The sequence below is a fragment of the Dreissena polymorpha genome, chromosome 11 (assembly GCF_020536995.1).
Source record: "Dreissena polymorpha isolate Duluth1 chromosome 11, UMN_Dpol_1.0, whole genome shotgun sequence".
Lineage (NCBI taxonomy): Eukaryota > Metazoa > Mollusca > Bivalvia > Myida > Dreissenidae > Dreissena > Dreissena polymorpha.
The window spans coordinates 23,168,914-23,190,499 of NC_068365.1; the positions used below are offsets into that span (position 1 = coordinate 23,168,914).

General features: G+C 36.6%; 1 protein-coding gene across 1 annotated transcript in view; it reads left to right on the plus strand.

The window, feature by feature from the left end:
- Positions 1-446: 446 nt before the first annotated feature.
- Positions 447-21,586, plus strand: part of LOC127850972 (uncharacterized) — a 63,645-nt gene continuing 42,505 nt past the window's right edge. Inside the window, exons 1-2 of the mRNA XM_052384372.1 lie at positions 447-1,216; positions 17,151-17,291. Of these exons, the coding sequence (XP_052240332.1) occupies positions 17,231-17,291 (61 nt within the window). The 5' untranslated portion in view covers positions 447-1,216; positions 17,151-17,230. The remainder of the gene's footprint in view (positions 1,217-17,150; positions 17,292-21,586) is intronic.

Consider the following 21,586-nt stretch of genomic DNA (forward strand, 5'->3'; position numbering starts at 1 on the left):
TACTGTCACGATATACTTCATATCAATTATTAAATATTTTATTTATTGTTAGACCCTGGGTATTTTTTTCTTGCAAGACCCTGAATATTTTGCTTAATTGGAAAGAAGACAAACAAGAAATGATTATATTTTGAACATTATACTAATCGTGTAGACCTACTGTAAAAAAAGTCTATGTTGTGTAGACCAATTTATCCGAAATGGGAAAGCCGTATCCATAAATCAAAACATTTGCCTAGAGAAAATGTGTGTCTAGTCTAAATTGATGTACATATTTGTGTTATAGTTTGCTATACTGCCAATATAATTTATAGTAAGTTAACGACGGACGAAAATCGGGTTTAATAGATAGTAGGTGTGATAACAATAATAATAATCATAAATGGTACATATTTTTTATCTGTACTGATAACTTAAAATGCGTTATAATTTTAAGTACAGATAGAGTGCATGCATTAAATATACATACAGAAAATCATACATGATTGGCATGTGCATTATATATGAGAACATTAAGAGGTCCTTGAGAAAGTCTCAGCGATCTGTGTATGAGTTTCGTATTTACGATGCTGTCGTGTAGCACGTGAGGGAATTATACATCATTGATGAAAATTGGATATCCTTATGCAAATGTTTACCTCATATTTCAGATTTGCATTATTGGTACGACTGTGTGAGGAAAATAAAGTTGCGTGCATGTTTTGTATTGTATGGGTGTGCTAAAAGATTGCTTTTGTTGGTGGTGATTTAGGATATATGTTGGAATATTACATAGGGTTTATGTCCTATAGCATTTAATTCAAACTATTATGGTGTTATTTAAAGAATGGAATTGCAAAGGATAAAACAATACAGTGTATTACAATAAACACATGTAGTGAAATCGACAGACGAGTTTCTTTATTTGAAAGCAAAGATTTACGTGTATGGGTGTGGTGTATAAAAGTACGTGTATCACACTGCAAACGCTTGTATTTAACACTGCAAGACTTCTAAGAGAAAACGGAAAGAGGAAATCTATCATTTGATAGACTTCAAGAATATAACAGCGTGATTCTAATACATAGCAACGCAATGCAATATCTGAAGTGGTGCTGTGTTGATGTTCCACAAACTCCCATATGTATGTACAATAAGGATGTGGTATCAAACGAGTTCGAATGTTTTTGCAGTTTGAAAATACAAGTATTGGCGGATTGTGCAAGTAATTCGAAAAGTAAGTAAATAAGCATGATACTTGTAATTATGGCTTCGCTGTGGTATTTTGGAGGCTATCGTCATGTTGCTCCAAATATTAACAATATAAAAAGTAGCTTTATATTTGAGAGCGTCAACAAGTTGGACTACCGCCATGTTTTATTTCTTAATTATGCGAATTAATAGTTTACATTTTCACAATGTACACATATTGTATCATATATCATGCGATGGTGCAACCGGTACATACGATAGCATCCTAATTCCCTTAACGATAAATCGTCGAAGTAGGAAGACGTCGACAGAAGATCTTGGGATATCTTATGGCGTCGGAGATCTTCGGATATTACTAATGTGCCTCTCGCTAAGCCGGGAGTATCGGACGGGGTGATTCATGGCCGATAATCAGATATACATGTTTGCTCTGCAGTGTTACATGTATTGTTGTTTATGATGGGTGTTGATATCTGTGCCCCCGTTGGAAATTTTGTGGAAGCATTTAGTGTATGCACAAGAGTTTCAAAATTCGGGAATAAATAGATGGAATAGTTATGTATAAGCGACAAGTCGCATGAATATGTAAGTTTTTAGAATTTTGACTGTCATTATTGCTGTTATACTTATGCGGTCGTTACTATTTTTTCTGCCGTTTGCATTTCTCGTTTTTACGGCAGCCATATGTAAATGCCAAAACGAAAAATGAATGTTAATTATTGCTTACATAGCCCGATGACATTTACAAATAAGCATAATTAAGAAAGCGTATATACATTTCAGTTCTTAAAGTAAGATCGCTGCCTACTGTATGTATAAAAGTTTGCGTTTTTAGTTTTTTTACTCAATCCACGTAGCGTTGTAATTACAGATGCATTACGTCGTAGTTTTAGTTATTATTAACTAAGTCGGATTTATTTCAGTTGTTCATTATGCATATATTGCATAATACGTTCAGATATCGTCATGTGAGTTGACATGTGCGGCATATATTGCATAATACGTTCAGATATCGTCATATGAGTTGACATGTGCGGCATAATACGTTCAGATATCGTCATGTGAGTTGACATGTGCGGCATAATACGTTCAGATATCGTCATGTGAGTTGACATGTGCGGCATAATACGTTCAGATATCGTCATGTGAGTTGACATGTGCGGCGTAAGCTGTGCCATTGTTTCCAGAAGCTTCACAAATCTCGTAGCTACAAAATGCCAACTTTTCAGGAGAGAGAAAAAACCGTCATATTTTTTATAACGGTGTTTTAGAAATTGAAATTCTGTAAAAATACCAAACAAATGAAGCTGCAAAATACGGTATAAGCCGTAGACGCGTAAGTCATACTGATACGTTATACTGATATTCAGAAATGGTGGCTACGATATTTCGTCACCACAGTTTTGTCATTTTAATGAGGTACGACAATTCGTCCTGATAGGAAACCTCGTAGCTAAAAATGTACTGCAAATGTAAAAAACGTTTTTATCAAATTTGTCTAAACGAAATGACGTACCTATAGGTGAAATGACCTAGCAATAAAAGCCGCATCACACTTTGTGAGGATGAAAGGACGTTGTACACCGGCAGGCTTCCCGAAAGCTTAAATAAAATATCAGACATAGTGTCCGACAACCTGATAAATCGTTTCGGGATGAATGAAAATTTGACGGAAAAGTAAGGTCTAATGAATATATTCATTTTAAAATTGCGAATTTTTGCGGTCTCTTTAAGTAAAGGTAATTTTTGATTTTTGTTAACATCCATACGCATGAACATTATTTTTGCCACAACGCTATATCGGAAGTATAATTTAAAATTAAAAAGTTAAATTAAATAAATAACAACCCACGGTCTTACGCATTGTAAAACAAATCCGATTTGTGTTAACGTTCACGTTATGCAAACGTAAATGCTTATCGACCATGTTGTTGTCGTTATAAGTAGTAGTAGTAGTAGTAGTAGTAGTAGTAGTAGTAGTAGTAGTAGTAGTAGTAGTAGTAGTAGTAGTAGTAGTAGTAGTAGTAGTTGTTGTTGTAGAAGTAGTAGTAGTAGAAGTAGTAGCTGCTGCTGCTGTTGTTGTTGTTGTTGCTTTCGTCAATGAAGTTATAAAATCCAAGGTGAACGTAAAAAGTTATTTGTCTTTACACTTTACATCATCAGAGTATCTGACGCATATATGCCGCTCGAGTAACTCAAAGCTCCGCTTTCAAGCACGTTGCTTTTTTATGTCAGCGCGGAATGCACGAGCACACGTGCCGCGTGCCAGCTGTCAGTTTTCATTCACTCTTCAATTACTCTAGCATTCCGCGGGCGCTTTGGTCCCCTGCTTGAATGCAGTCTTCAGTTTTAGAAAACCCTGAAACTGGGTACTGGCAGCATTTTCAGCGGCGTTGCATAGCAAGTGCGTGTAAAATAAGGCCCATTATTACCTTCTTGAAAAATTGAGCATTATTCTTAGAAATGAGAGGAATTCGCTGAGCAAACATTAGATTCTATATTCCATTTTGTTACTTCAAATTAAGCGGAAGAAGTGAGAAAAGTTCGCTCGGCCAAGGTTATTCGCTTCAGTTAGTACAAGAGGAAACATTGTTTGTTTTTTCAAGCAGAATTGTATATCATTCTTTCCTTTAGTTTCATTCTTTCATAGATAACGACGACCCCATTTTTTTGTTGAATTGTGTATTTCTGATAAAACGAAAGTTATTTATTTTTATTTAGAAATCTCTAACGCATACATTCCGATGAACGACTGATTTGTTGGTTTTGATGTGAACAAAATAGAATTGTTATGAAATTTTGCAAGCGTTTCTGCGTTTTGTGTAAATGCCAATAATTTGGAAAAACATCCATTTTTAAACAGAATGTTAATGTGAATTATATTTTAAGAATATTTTCTAAATGAAATATATCACAATCATAACAAAACTTTTGTTTCAATAAAATTATAACTGAACACATTGAAAGTAAAGATACGAACAGATCAGGGTTGCTCGGTGGTTTTATTAAGTTGGTTTGATCCGTGGGAAATATCTGACATGTAAACTACTTTCTCTTCATTTCATTGAAAATGCACACAATTGTCACACGTCTCACTTGTGTTGAAACTGTTTTAAGTCAGTTTGAAAATTCAATTTAATTTTAAGTATTCGAATACGCAAGAAAAGAGCATAATATATCAAAATTATTATAGCAGTACATTTTAATATAAATAATAACAAATAACGCTGTCATGAATCAATACATGACTAGCAGTATTTTCTCAGACATATAACCTTGATGAACGGAAGAATAACACCTCTGAAACTTGGTGACTATTTATCATTCGGAAATGAAGAAAAGATACAATCATCGATTGCCAGAGGTAAAGCTTCATTTCCGATGCCAAATTATTCCGCGTTACTCCATCGTCGCACGGAGCCGTATCTGTAACAAAAATCTCGGAGGGTGCCGGCAGTCATATATGTAACGAAAATCTCCGAGAGTTATTAAACAATGTGCCGGAAGGCGAGCCGTTGATATTCTGACATTCCACCAATGTCGGTCGAACCTTCTACGATATATCGCCACAATTACTGCTTTGCTTGCTTCTTACCGACAGTGGTCCTTTAAGATGTTGAGAATGGGTCTTTGAGGTTAGGTTCTTTATAACAAAACGTGATATAAAATATAATTTACAGGTTGCAAAAACCATAGGCACAGATCCGGTTTAATCACTCGGCGAACTATGCGGCCAGTTAGGGCGGCAAATGTATGGAGCGGCACTATGAACTGCGTAAAAATATAAATATAAAAATGCCGCCATTTAGTACTAAATGGATTGAACGATTTCAAAGAAAACTATTACTTCGCTGTTCTTGACACAGCAATAAAGGTTCAATCTGATGCAACCAATTAGTTCAGTGTTTTGTTTCCTCTAAGATGTGCACAGTTTGCAGAATAAAACCAGCAATGAAGTTAGGGAAAATGGCTTGAATCTTGAGAAAGCTTTGCAACATGGAAACTCCAAAGATATTGATGCTGTTGATTCAAGCATCGAACTGAAGACCATTTCAAGACGAGTAGCCCGCTGTACATCGCCACAGGATGTACACAGCTTTATATTGAAAAATAATCTAACAAATATATCCCAAACACTGTTATAGCTCTGTGAATCCTCTTGATACTTGCAGTTTGTGTGGCTACAGATGCGCGAAGCTTAACGAAGCTCAGACACATAAAACATATCTGCAAACAGCTAGCCACAACAAAGACTTGTTGGACTACTCTGTCAATTGAACATGATATTGTTAGAGGCATCGAACAAATGGATCTCGTTTCTACATTTGTTAAAGCAAGAGCGCGAACAATAAAGTTTTGAAATAACATAATATACAATTATACATGTATAGATTCTATAGAATGTTAATACGAATGAAATAAACGGCAGCAAAGCATTTTTGTGTGAAAGTTAATATTAATTAAATAATTAGTTGCCGTGAGCGCGGAGGCCGCAGTTCGACATGTTCGCCAAGGATGCCAAATATTCTAGCGCATGACCTGCATATGTATTACATTATTGAGAATATGACCGCAATGGCTGGTTTAATCATGATACCGTGTACACCATTAACAGAAATCCAACATTCTTCACTATCATAAGTCACAAAAAGCAATATTTCACACATTTGTCATATTTAAATTCAGGTTAAATCTGTATTTATGTCACGGTCTCAAAAAGCAATGCCGTAGACTTGAACCGTTATACTACTTAAAGGACACATTAACCGCGACTTGCGAAAATTGTTCTAATGCCACATGCGCCCAACGTCGGATAACACCAACTTGCGCATAAGCCTAGCCTGGTAAGGTGCTAACCTCACCGCTATACAGGGTGCAGGATCGACGTGGTTTTCAGGGGTTTACACACGGGTAGGACAGAATGTAAACTCACTATTAAGGAGCTTTATTTTCGCAAGCATCTCAAGTTATTGAAATACTCCCATTTGCAAACATCTTCAGTGCATAACAGACAGTTTTTCTTGCAGTTTGTGCCAATACCTTAAGGTATATGAATAAATGCTTGAATACGTCCGAAATAGGTGACACAATTTCACGTTGCGTGCAAGAAACCCGAGCAGTAAACACATAATTTTTTTTACAAAGAACGCATGCTGATTAAATACAGTGATTCTGATATATTTCACATGGCCTTAAGCAGCATAAATAGAGAATACTAGGTTAGCGTTGAATACAGAGAAGTTTATGTTGCGAGGCTTAGAACGCCGGAAGCGCGAGCCTTGGCGAGCGCTTTCGGTGTTCGAGCCGAGCAACATAAACTTCTCTGTATTCAACGCTAATCCTAGTATTCTATTTATCCCATTTGATTTTTTCAACGTGACATTTAACATAAATAGATCTAATAACCTTAACAATAATTCTAATTCAGTCATAAAAGCGCTTAAAATCTAACAAATGTAACCATGCGTAGTGATATACATGTATTTGTTCTGGTACGCAAAATAGTCTTTAAAAAATTCACACACAAACTGTAAAACAAGTAAAAATATCACCATATGCCTACATTCAATTTAACGCAGTATGCGAATTTTAACACATTACGACCGCGAAAAGAAGATTTTACTTTACTATAATTTATTTTATTTTCGAAAGAAAATGATCAAAATCCAATATGGCGGCGATTGCTCCTGACAAAATGCTGTCGATGTCAACATACATGTACACCATCGACGACCTAGTTCTGGCTACCATAACTTTAAATGTCGCTTTTTATGATTTTTGACTGGCGCGACTTTGTACAGGTCTGTCAATACTAAATAAACTGTACGCTGAAGTTTCTTTAGCTATCGAAGACCTTGACAATTTTGACCAGTAAACAGACAATTGCAGCGACTGACACTTTATTTGACAAAATATACAGGGCAATACGTTTTCCGACTTCGGACGATGAATTTAAGGACGCGCAGAACGTGTTTTTTATATAATGTTATGGGTATGCCGTGTGTGATCCGATGCATCAATGGCGCCCATGTTAAAATCATTTCCCCGAGAACAGGGAACGACAAAAGTACAAACAAAAATCAAAACACGTAAGAACTAGTATCTTACCTTTAGTTATCCTTTAAAATCCATCTAATAATCCATTTAACTCAATAATTGACGATTTTGCATCTAGGGTCATTAATAATTATTTTAGCATAGTTAAATAAAGACCCTTATGCCATTCTATCACTTTATTCAAATGAGTTTATGAACGCGATAAACTTTCTTCTTCGTCACACGCTACGTCATTTACTCTACATTTCTGCTGTTCAAATGAACCGGAGCAGTTTATCTAATAATAGCCGTTGGTAAACTCGGTTGCATTTGCAGATTTCTGCATACAAACATAATTATGTTTAAACTTGCACAATGTTTTATTTATCTATGGTATATACACTTATTGTACGAGAAAATAATTTAATATATAAATACACAAAGAATGGAAAACATTCCAGTACACAACAGATAAATGAGTAGAAAATACCCGTGTAAAAAATGGGACGTTCCCAATTCCAGTGTGGTGCTATTTTTACCATCTTATACTTTACACAGTTCTATGCCTAACGTGAATTAAATAGGAAAGCAAACATAGCAGATTATTCATGAACTGTGCGATATGTGTATGGCTTGTTGTACATTCTTAATATTTAAGTTAAATGTCAAAAGTATATGCTTTGGTTATAAACAATGCACATTACACTAAATAATGTCGTATAATTTTGAAGCTCAAGTTTTGTCGACTTTGTTTCTTATGAAAAATCATTCAGTGGTAAAGTAAATATAAATAAAAAAAATAACAAAACAAAAATCGTGTAATTTTATATTTTATTTCAACATTTCTTTTGGTGAATATGTCATATATATTTTTTTCTGCAAAATATGCACATTTTCTTTTAATGGGTGACCTTAAAATTCGATCAATGAACCAAACAATATCGACCTAATTTTAGCGCATATCGCATGACGTCATTTAAAAAGTAGTCCGTGCACGCGACAGGTATATTCCACAGTGTTGAATACAAGCAAGTATATTCCACAACGTGTTATACCGTCAATGTCGCGGTGAAAATGGGATAAAAATCTGTCTTTTATGCACTAGTTGAAATTCTTAAGAAAAATAGTGTCAACAAGTTATTTGAAAAAAGCATCACTTACCGGTGTGTTAACATCTATTTACGTTTAATTGGGAACCCAAAAACAGTTTGTTTGAAACAGCTAGCCAAATGTAATGACCGCTGTCTCGTTTTCTCAATTTGGTCGTGATGAACATCGTACCAGAATGTCACTGGAAATTGCTTTATGTCACATTCTATTATCAATGATACGTCGTGGTCGCAAACCAAAACCTCTGTATAAGATTTGAAGTTCCAGACACAATGCCCACTCCTGGCAATGGGAAGTTAGAAGTTCTTTTAGTACTTGTTCAGTAAGCTTTGATGATTGTGGTTTGTGTTTGGATTGTCAAGAATCACGCGTAACACTGAAATAGAATATGTATGCATTATTTCGAATCTAGTCTTGTTTTGATGGCATTTGGGAAAACCCATTATTAGTAAGATCTGTATCATGAGAATATTGTATTCGATGTGTTATTATATAAGTAAACTATATGCATTGCACTGCCTGTATGAGTATATAAACATCAATAGTTTCCAACGGGCGGCAATGGCATCTCCAGCTGCAGAAAGTGTGCGATAATACAAATCCAACTTTATATGCTGTGCGATCCTACCACACAAAAACAAATTGCTTTGCCAAACAATGTTTAAATAGAGTCATATATGACTCGCTTCATGCAAATGTGACCAGCGAAGCTCAAGACTAGCCTCAGCATCCGCGCAATCTGGTAAGGAGCTTCCCTGTCCGCCAATGAGACGACGAAACTCTGTGTCACTTAATACCGACAGTGTAGCTCCTGCCCTGACTGTGCAGTTTCCGCAGGCTTGTCTGGACCTGTGTTGGTCACAGAGGGTATAAATCTCATTCTCGCATAACGAGGATCATATTTCATAATGTTATGATTCGCGCACTACGTCTTCAAGATACACACGTTAACTTTTACAGCTGTACATACTGCACATACTAAAGTAGAATTGAGACACACTCTGGGAAAACCGGCCTTTTTAGCACAAAGCGTCGTTCCAGATTGACCTATGCAGTCCGCAAAGGCTTATCAGGGAAGACACTTTCCGCCTGGACTGTTGATTCGTCTAGATGAGACATCCTTTAAACGAAAACGTCCTTACAAACGATATTTGACGTCCCATATTAGCCTGTGCGGACTCCACATACCAATGCGGGACGACACTTAACGCTCATGAATGCTCATAACCAGGCAGTGTTTACTAAAATAACACAGTTACGCTGAATGCAAGTATTTGTGTACGTCACCCTTGTAACAGCAATAAAATTGATAATTGATAATATCTTCATATGCGCAGGGAATTTCAGCAGATGATTTGTATTACCATTCACCATGGCAGAGATATAAACATGAATTATTTGCGAATAAACAATGAGCTGCAATGCGTTGATCAATCGCATCTGCAGGCTAGTGGCACGAGCCTGGGTCATAATAATGTCATGTCATAGAAGCGATTTGTGCAACAGGTCAGGCGTCGATCAGATATGGCTCAAGGATCGATCAGATATGGCTCAAGGATTCGTAATTATGATGCATAGTGCCAATGACGAGTATTATGCTGATCACTGTCGTGGTGTGTATTGCTGTATGTTAATTTCAGCTTACAAAATTAATCCGGAACTTTAATTTGGTTTGGAAACTTTTAAATTTAAACACGAGATGTTTGTGAAACACGTATGTACCGTTATGAAGTTGTCAATAGACGCAATGTTTAAGATTTTTTTTTAATTTTGCATAACGCTGTTACCTTGACCTTTTGCTCTCAAAATCGACACTGTTCTGAATTCATAGCCGGTATTTTAATTTACATGATTCTAGTAATAGCGTTCTCTATTTGATGTTAAACTCGTTTGAAATGTTGCCAGCTCCTGTACATATGACTTATGATTGGTTGACCTAAACAATGCAATAGGCTTATTATCTTCCACCACCCTGCAGACATACCAGCATACCGATCTCTAGGGCATAAAGAAGACTGCGTTATAGCATTTGCAACGTAATTCATTGTTTTCTTATCTATTTCTTAAGAAGCAAACACCAACCAGATAAATTTCCTCTCAAACAATTGGTGTATAATAATTCAGTGCCGTATCTTTTCTGTCTAGACAAAGCCCATTGGGCTCAATTGTAAAACTTATCTTTTAGAAGAATAGGAACACACGTTAATAACTGTAATAATAGAAAGAATGTTGTTTTGAGGAAGTATGTAATGCTATAAATCTGAAAGGTGCTGTATTAAATGCTTTTTTAATCATAAACAATTGCCTGGTATCCGGTGCGCAATAATACAAACCGGAAATCAGTAGTGTTTTTATATACCCCAAAATATTAATGTATACATATGTACATTTAATCGTCTATGGGATAATGTTTTAAGTTGCGTTTGCTTCGTAAATCATCGCGAAAAATTTCAAGAACTGAATTTCGGCGATGGTGGATTCATATTAATGTAATTGTGATCCGGATTTGCATGGTGCTTATTGCCCAAATGTTTCATGGAAGTAAATGGCATTTGAGAGTTTCTGATTTGCTAAGGTTTCCGTTGTATGCATGTCTTCTCAATCTACGTTTACACTAAATACCTTTTTTGACATTATGTTTTACTAATTTGGTAGGACAGTCAGTGTAAACTGGCTGATCGCTTTGTTGCGACGATGCGTGGTTTGAAAGTACCCGGTAGGTCGGTCCTTCAGCTATTTGGCACTGTTGGCCAGTTCGAAGCATTTAAAGTTTCAGAAAACCATGCATTCGATTGAAAAGGTTAAGACATGTAAGCATTAAGACATTGTATTACTCTTTTATTCCTTGACTACCAACTTCTGAGACGGTATAAAATGCAAAGGCAGAAAGCATCCTTTATACTCATCTGGTCGAGTTTCATTTAACTAAACGATGTTTGAGAAAGATTAAATGGCATGGAACAAAATTAATTATGAGCAAGTCATCTTCTAGAAATATAACTTGTATAACTTGTGTAACGGACTCGATATAAGTCAGAAACGACAACATTAGTCTGCGATATTGCTGGTATAATTAGCTGATTCTACCGTATCGTAATGGCGTTTTACGCGTTTAAGGGAACGAGAAAAAAAAACAAGAAGGGCAATACATGACGTAATTGTCATATTGGCAACCTTTTGTTGTTCTGCTGGGTATATAATGGTCGTTTGGTCATGATGAGTCTGTAGTTTGGAGTTCATGAGGACCGTCCGCGCCTGGGGCTGCATCGTGTGAGGACCCGGAGTGTGTTCCAGCACTCTTACCTAATAAACGTTCTTGATTCACTAAAGTAGGTACGAATTCGTATTCATGCTGCATTATCCAGGTATTGTGTACTGAAAGATTTCAATTTGGGTGTGGTCTTTTGCTGTATGGGGACGCCGGAGTATCCGAATTAAACTCCACCTACCCCGTATGGTGCCCACCAATAAAATACACCTGCTGCCGAGAACGGGTATTGAACCCGGGTCGCCTAGGTGAGAACCTAGTGTATCAACCACTTCGACAAACGGGCAGCCGTTTTTTCACGTTGGCGTTCTGGCGATCTGTAAACCCGCAAAAACAACACCCTTCAACAACAGTAATACTTTATATACATTGCGACCCGAACGAACGGCGTGGCATCAGTTTGATTGTAGGACATAAGCCCCCCAGGACAAAACCCTCCCAATGAAAAAATGAACATTTGGACAATTGCCCCCCAGTAGTAATAACAGGTAGGATATAAGCCCCCCAGTGCTTATTTTGCATCTGGATATTTGCCCCCCAGTGCTTATTTAAGGAGTGGACATTTGCCCCCCAGTGCTAATATCATATGTTGTTTCCATTAGACTAGTATATCTCTGTATTTGGATTCAGTATTATTTCATATCTCATAAATATATAATCATAGAAACTTGGATCATTATAATTCGAAATAAAAAAGGTCCAGAAACTCACTTTAATTGCCTAATCTTAGGTAAAACAAACATCTTAAAGAATTTGAATTGTTTTTTAATTAATCAATCAAAAGGATTATCAGCTTGTTAAAGGTGTTACATGTGGCTTTGATCATATACTTGTTAATGAAAATTAAAGGCTTCTGTATTTAATCAATCAAAAGGATTAAAAGGTGGTGATAATTGGACATGATTATCTGCTCAATCGAGTAATGTCGTTAAAAATTAGGCACTGGTGGGGGGCAAATGTCCACTTCTAAAATAAGCACTGGGGGGCAAATGTCCAGATGCAAAATAAGCACTGGGGGGCTTATATCCTACCTGTCATTTCTTCTGGGGGGCAATTGTCCAAATGTTCATTTTTTCATTGGGGGGGTTTTGTCCTGGGGGGCTTATGTCTGGATCCCCATCAGTTTAGCTAAATAATTGGTCGCGGTGTTGCTAATTGGTACGGGTGAATCAGATAGCGGTTTTGGTTTTAGAATAGTCTGCCAGATGACCTTTATACCGGTGTGGCATGGTCATCTACCGTTACCAGATAACGAGTGTTCCACCGGCTAAACGTGTGTCTCGGTTTACTGGAAACAACTTCGATACGATCTGTGTTAGGGTATTCATAATATAATACAAGCGTAGTAGATTATTATGATCTGCGCTTTGAGAAAAAAGCGTATTATGCTCTATGTGGCCAGAGTAGCTCATGTCCGCTTTGAATTAACCCATTCATGCATAGCGTCCTGAAAAAAGGACATTGCAAACAGCGTAAACCCAGATGAGACGCCGCATGATGCGGCGTCTCATCTGGGTCTACGCTGTTTGCTTAAAGGAATTTCTGTAAAAATTGTTCTAAATATAGAAATAAATATACTAGACATCCCTAATTTTGGAAATAAATTGATCCAACTTAGAAGGATGGGAGAGTTCACTAGGCATTAATGGGTTAATGCAAAGTTTTGTGGTCTCATTAGCGAACATTTATTTGCCGAAGCCCCTGATCAGACTGTGCGGATGCGCTGAATGGGCAAGAGCTAATCTGCCCGCATGTGGCTTGAGACCCATTTTCGCATGACGTGTGTCTTATATGATTGCATGTAATCATGATTAAGTTTAAAACGATTGCAAAATCAACTGAATTAACCCATATGCCTAGTGGACTCTCCCATCCTTCGAAATTGGATCAATTTATTTCCAAAATTTGGGATGTCTAGTATATTTATTTCTATATTTAGATTATTTCTTACAGAAATTCCTTTAAGCAAACAGCGCAGACCCTGATGAGACGCCGCATCATGCATTTTTCTAGACGCTAGGATAAATGGGTTAAATAAAGCAATGTGACCACATTTAATTTCCAGAAAGAATACATCTTCACCTCTATTTTAATATTTGGGAATATTTACACAGAATATGCATCAATAATAAAAACTCACATTTCATCTCGATTTGCCATATGTACATAATGTAATCAAATTAATAACATAATAGCGCAAAACGTTCATACTTAAATACCATAACATAATTCCATTCGAAACAAGTGTTATAATGCAAGTTTACAAACATGATTATGTATTTTGCCAGGCATTACTTTAAATTTTGCTTTCGGCTGATATGATTTGGGAGTCGGAGCGGGGATAAGAGGTGGTTGCGAGTGTGGGGCTTCGGCAAACATTGGTACTACCTACCTACGCATGCTTTATTCTATAATATTATATTACACCTCAGAGATATTGGTCCTTCTATATCTATACGGTTTCAGTCTTGAAAATGCGATAGAGGAACCTAACAGTATATGGACCGGTCACTATTTTTGTATATGGACCGGTCGGGGTTACACACCACGAAATTTGCACTGTTTTACTGTAAAATGACGTCATTTTTTAACGAAATGACGTCATTATTCATGCAAGATTCTTCAGTTTATCCCTTTTAAACCATAAACAATCGTACAACACTGTACAATGGTAAAGGGGAAACTCTTCGGTGTAATATAAGAAATAGTAAACTCCACTGAGGTCCCAATGGCATTATAGTGACCAGCCAGGCAGCCACAAACGGTATATGGACCTCAGCCTACGGCTTCGGTCCATATACGGTTTGTGGCTGCCTGGCTGGTCACTATAATGCCATAGGGACCTCAGAGGAGTTTACTATTCCTTAAATATTACACCTCAGAGATATTGGTCCTTCTAAATCTATACGGTTTCAGTCTTTAAAATGCGATAGAGGAACCTAATAGTATATGGACCGGTCACTATTTTTGTATATGGACCGTTCGGGGTTACACACCACGAAATTTGCAGTTTTACTGTAAAATGACGTCATTTTTTAACGAAATGACGTCATTATTCCTGCAAGATTCTTCAGTTTATCTCTGTTAAACCATAAACAATCGTACAACACTGTACAATGGTAAAGGGGAAACTCTTCGGTGTAATATAAGAAATAGTAAACTCCACTGAGGTCCCAATGGCATTATAGTGACCAGCCAGGCAGCCACAAACGGTATATGGACCTCAGCCTACGGCTTCGGTCCATATACAGTTTGTGGCTGCCTGGCTGGTCACTATAATGCCATAGGGACCTCAGTGGAGTTTACTATTTCTTAAATAGTTATTAACTGTAAAACTGTCACGCCCGTTACGTTTCACAATATGTTATAATTATTATGAGCGTTTTTCAGATGATTAGGCGTGAATATTTAACTTCATTACAATAAAACACAAGATAATCACTTACAAAAGTAATATGTTATGGACTACCCCTATATTGTATTTGAACACATTTAAGTCAATGAGGCATCTTGTTCAAATATATAAAAAAAAAACGTTTAAATAGCTGGTCATGAAGCACTACACCTAGTGTATATTGATGGTGTATTTGACTGGTAGACACGTAAACATGTTCATGAAACATCATTACATCATTGATAAACTATTTGGAATTAGTTTAAATGTATTGAAAAGGGTATCGTATAATTGTGAATGTCATGTTATTGCCTATCATTCATAGGCGGTTCCGGGGGATGGGGGGCGAACGAGGCGCACGCCCCCCCCCCTAAAAAAAAAGTAAAATCAATTTGTTTGATTTTTCACACTTAACTAGATAAACGGTAAATCACCTATTTAAACTTGTCAAAGCCTTCAAAATCACTAAAATCGTGGAGCTTCCGGGAGTCTTCGCCCCCCACCCCTTGACCCCCAAAACTATAAACTATGCACTTTTTTGGCATTATAAGAAGGTACTTTGATGACAGTAAATAAGGCGTGACATGCTCGAGAAGTGGTTGTCAAAGCCTTCAAGGGGCCTTTTCACAGATTTTGGCATATTTTGAAGTTTGTCATTAAATGCTTTATATTGATAAATGTGATTATTCGATCTTAAAAGCTCCAGTAAAAAATCAAGAATAAAATTTAAAAAAGGAAAAAAAGTAGCCGGTACCAGGGCTCGAACCAGTGACCACCGGAGTCCTGGAATTAGTCTGAAGTGAAAACGCATTAGCCCTTTCGGCTATTCCGGCGGGCATACACACGGAAAGTATTTTATACCTTATAAAAGCAATCTTCGTAGTTTCGCAAATTTAAACGACAACAACAGAACTCTCCAAATTATTCAATCGTTTCGCGTTGCAACGCTTTATAATTTTTAGGTTTACAAATCGTCAAAAGATACATATAATGGCTATATTGGACTATGGTTAATGTTCAGTAATACTGTTTCCTCACAAATATCATAACTAAAACGAAAATTTGCGAATCTGAAACAACTTTTTTCAATTTTGTCAATTTACCAAACCGTGAAAAGTTCCCTTTCAAAATCACATAATCGTGGAGCATACGGGGGGCTTCGCCCCCCCCCCCCCAGGACCCCCTAGCAGGGCTTTGACCTGAACCCACCAGGGGCCCTAGCGGCCCCCTGGACCCCCAGCAAATCTTTCAATATCCCGCCCCCTCCCCTAACCTAAAATCCTGGAGCCGCCCCTGTCATTTACATCCACCCTTCAAAGTAAATACGGATCTCCTTTGCAAGATACCGTGTGCGGTTTGTTTGTTCTCGAGGAGAAAGATCTCGTAACGCAACCACAAATTGGTGTAATTTGTTCTTTATAACCAACAAATACTGTAGGTGTAGTTTGCAATGAAGTTAAATGCAGCTTTAAGAAACGATCGTCCTCGTTAATTTCGTACACTTATTTTATCAGGAATTTAACGCCATAGTATACGAGGGTCATCGGCGATTTAAGTTCAATTATTTAAGAAGGTCGCTGCTGATGACCGATAGGCCTTTTGCGTAGTTTGAGTTTTCGTTCGTAAGTGAGAGATTATTTGTTAGCTATCTATTTCTTCGATCGTGTGTGTTTGTGTGCACAAAAAGTGTGTTTGTGTGCAATTTCATTATTAGTAGTATTACTATTATTAATATTAGTTATTATTATTTTTATTATTATTATTAAGTGTGTTAATTCGTCGGTACAACGTACTAATTTTATAAATTGATGGATTGTACGTTTGGTAAGGATAATGCATGTGATCTACTAGTATTAAAAGAAATGTTTACGATGTGCTGAAATAGATGCACTAGAATAACGCACATACGATCGGTATTAAATTTTGAATGAAATTTACAATTTATGGGACCGATGCTTGTTTATTTTTAATTAAAATTTAATTCCACGTCTCGCAAAAGTTTCACTAAAGCAGTGTTTTATCGCAAACCATTGTGTGCGGCGGATTATTTATTTAGCGCTTGTGCAATAAAACCCCGTCACGCTTAATTGAGTATTCATTAAATGACCAGGTGCGGCCAGCCTCTGTATCAGTTTTCTGTTCTATTTTTAGACTGACGGAGTAACAGAGGTTTTCGTACAGAACGAGCAAAGTGTTTCGCAGCGATCAGTGTTAGAGTAGTTAAAGAAGCCATGGCTAACACCTGGTTATGTGGATGTAATGTGTGGATTATAATTTCTGCACATATTTTAGGTGAGTTTTTCTTGTTATTTTTTTGGTGTTCGATGTGAACTTTTTATGCGTTTTAGTGTTACTTATACATTAATTTATCATAATGAAATATTAATAAACAGTTACTAGTTCTGGCTACCATAACTTTAAATGTCGCTTTTTTATGATTTTTGACAGGCGCGACTTTATACAGGTATGTCAATGCTATATCAACTGTACCCTGAAGTTTCTTTAGCTAAAATTTTACATGCAAATACAAAAAATAGAGAGATGGATGTAGTTGATTATTATAATTTATATTGACCAACTAATCTAAATAAGTTATTTTATTTTAATTAAGCCGTAGAATAATTAATGTTTTAACGGTTGGTTATTTTTCAATTAAAGTTACTTGAATTGTTTGGGATTTAAAGTATATAACTATATGAACATCTCTGGGTTACATGCTCAAACAAAGATAATCAACAGATTACAGGTAATTCAAGTCCATATTTTTATCTTGATGTAGAATTCTTGGTAAAGGGATAAATAAGGATGCCAATTACAGTATTTGTTTAAAATTTTAATTTGGTTACATTAACATATAGAAATCTTTAGTTAGTTGGATAGAATTTTTTCATGCATAGGTCAAAGTCCAGTGTCAAATTTCTAGTTATGTTTTTTTAGGAAATATCAATTTACAATTATGTACTTTTACGTCAGCATTCAACATTAGAGAAATTTTCACTAAAATACCCTTCTTAAAACTGTGTAAGTAATGCGTTTTTGTGATGTTTCTAAAGTTTCATATTAGGTCCAAATTTGAAATATCAATGAACTTGATGTGGCCAAGCCTGCAAAGACGGTGAAAGAATTCACATTCAAAATTTTGCAAATACTTGTGTATACATTTTATGATATAAATGAGCTTTGCTCTGGAAAAGCAGGGCTTAATATACGTGTGTAAACAGGCGTCCCAGATTAGCCTGTGCAGTCTGGACTTGCTAATTAGAGACAACACTTTCCACCAACTCAGGATTCAGATGAAAGGCTAATCTGAGACAACACTTTATTCACATGCATTTAGCCCTGTTTTCCCAGAGCAAGACCTATATGTACCACATGTATATTTCCACATGGTTAGACAAATCCTCATGAAGGAAGAAGCTGTTCTCAAATTGATAGCAAAACAGCAACACTGATCAGAAATTACATCAAAATACTTCATTACCAAGTATTCTCCCCTACTGTGAGAGCAGCAAAGTCCTTGCATTATAAATCATGCTTTTATCAGCCTTATCAGATACAGTGTTGCAGGCTTTAATTGACAACAGTTACCCCTCCCCAACAGGTGGGCCTATCTGCTGCTGTCAACTCAACGCCAATTAGGGAGATTGCGCAATCTTGGTGCTAATGTTTTAAGCCTCTTAATAGCTCTGGGGAAAATGTGTTATAGGGTTGACTCTCTTGGGTCATAGTTCTAGATATTGTGGGAATGGTGGGGAGCTGCTTGGAAATGCACCAGGACAAAACAATGGAGGCAAGATTTACTTTTATCAAGACTAGACTGTGAGTGAGACACCTTTAGAGTGAATTACATGACTTGATACATTGTCATTGCTTATAAGGTCTCAAGGATAAAGTTTCACCTGCTTACATGTAGTTTCATTTTGAGCTCATAATTTAGATAGAGTAAAACAAATGTTAGAATTTATTGCTCAGTAACATGATTAATGACTTTGAAATGTTTTTAATAAAAAACGACAACAGAGTTGTATTGTGTGCTGTAATGTTTTATCAACGTACGTACACTTACATTATGAATTTATTGTATTGTTGGAGTTTTAGGATTTATTATAAGGGATAATCCTTTTGCTTTATGAATGCTTTTATGTTGAGCTTTGCCAATATTCTGAGAATAATAAAAAATATTCTTAGCAGGCTATGAGAAACTGACCTGTCAACAAAATTATGAGTATATGGAATACATTTTGAACATTTGAGGCAGTCTGAGAGATAAACTTGTGGACTTCATATTGTATATTGTTTGTAAATAAAACTACGAACTTGTAAATTTATTTGAAGGTTTTGTTACCAACAAATATTGTTTAAAGTTAATTCAGCGTTTGATTTAATTCCCTATGACACTGGCATTAAATAATTTAGCCTCATTAATACCTCAGTCACAAATAATTGGGTCGCCAGCCGATGTGTCAGATCTCATGGCATCAGGAAGACTGGACACGTCGGAGCCATCCGCCGTCCAATGAGTGACAAACTTTAAAACCTCAGTCACAAATAGACACCGATCACAGTCCGATCAGCGGCTGACGTTTTTTTCCACCCATCAGGATGGCGGCGGCCGATGATCGCACGCACATCGAGTCATTTTGTAGCATCGGGCGGCGTCTGGATTAATTTCTTATTTCACAGTTTATTTTACCCAACATCAGGCGCGAAAAGGAATCGTGCTGAGATCGAAAAAAGATCGGACGATCAACGAACTGTCGTTGTCCGGCGTCGTATAAATTTAACGTGTATCATAACGAGATACGTCCGGCGTCCATCAGGCATCGTGCGGAGGCCCTCCGGCAATCAGACGGTCGCCGGCCGATGTATATGCCTCTGCGAAATACCTTTACTTTTGCCGATACACGTTCAATGAATCCGATGTCGGGCGATCGCCGGGCGATACCCGTGCGTTGAGCGGCCGATCTTGTTTCGATCTCAATTCGATTCCTTCCCGGGCCCAACGTCGGGTAAAATATGAAGTGAGACTTAAAATAAATCCGGACGCCGCCAGATGCTACTAATTGGCCCGGTTTCCGTGTGATCATCGGCCGGTCGCCAGCCCGATGAGCGGAAAAATACGTCGGCCGCTGATTGAACGATGATTGGTGTCTATTTGGGACTGAGGTATAAGGCCTGGAAGTAATCCTTAATGAAAATATCAAGAAATAAGGGGGAAGCAAATTTGGCCGTCGCCAGGATTTGATCCAGGCACCTTAGATAGTACTATCTTAAACTGCCTACAATTTTGGCCATAATCTGGCTTTGAAAATCGAAGAGTATTTTTTAAAGCATTATTTTTGATTAACATATTTTTCAAATCATCTATTCAAAAGCATTATATAAGCTTACCTGGCATAATGTGTCTATTTTGATTGCTTTTTATAAAAACAATAACACATTTTTTTTATACAATACTCTATTTATGGACTGGGGCAGGTGGTCTCATTTATTTAACTGACCATAAGTATGGTCTTTCAGACATTTATTTTGATTATTAAAATCTACATTGATTATACAATTATTATTATCAAACTCACAAATCAACATAACCACAATCACACATTAATAAATTGTATTGATTTATGTAAGGAATCAGCTACAAGTTGTTGTTTTAATTATCACAGCTATTTCACTCCCTATTTAAGCAAAAAAAAAGAAAATACATGTATTAAGCAAAAAAATATAAATAAAAGAATCTTGAATGAGCTAACTACACTATACAGTAACTGCAGTCACTTGACTTATAAATCTTAAGTCACACTTTGTTGTCCACCCACTGTTTATTAAGTTGTCACATCTCAGGACCTGTGGGCTAAATAAGAAGTGAACCATGTGACATCCCCTTTAATTAGTGCAAAAACGTGGCCAGTTAGTCTTTGAAACGATTGCTTGGTTTTAGATATCTTATGTTGTTTTTCATGCAAAAAATTAAGTATGGTGTAACCTTCATGAGCACGCCTTTGGTTGAATGTTAAGGTTTTTGGGTTAAATGGTATGTTTTGTTTTAATTGTTATGACACTAATGATAATGGCATCAGTACTTTAAATGTGCTTTTAACCCTTTCAGTGCGGGAACCGAATTTTGAAGGCCTTTGCAAACAGTTTGGATCCAGATGAGAACGTGGCGTCTCATCTGGATCCAAACTGTTTGCTATTCTGAAAATGCTAATATTAGAAATTCTGCAGACGACATTTTTGCAGACGACAAATTTCCCAGCATGCAAAGGGTTAAACAGCTCTGAGTGCATCTGAGGGAATTGACCAACTGCGGTTGTTTGCTTATTTGAAGATTGTGATGATAATGATGATGGTGGTTTAAATGAAGATAATCCTCTTATATTTGACAGCACTCTTGCTAAAATGCAGGTACGTAATTGAGGAAATACACAGTATTTGGCTTATTTATTTAGTTTATCTGCAAGCGATTTTCCATAATTAAAAGAACAACAGGGGAAGCAACTAGTGTGAGAATGAATACAATTTTTTGCTCATTGGTGATTTATAATTTTAATTTGATGATTTTTTTGCATTAGAAGTCAATCCAG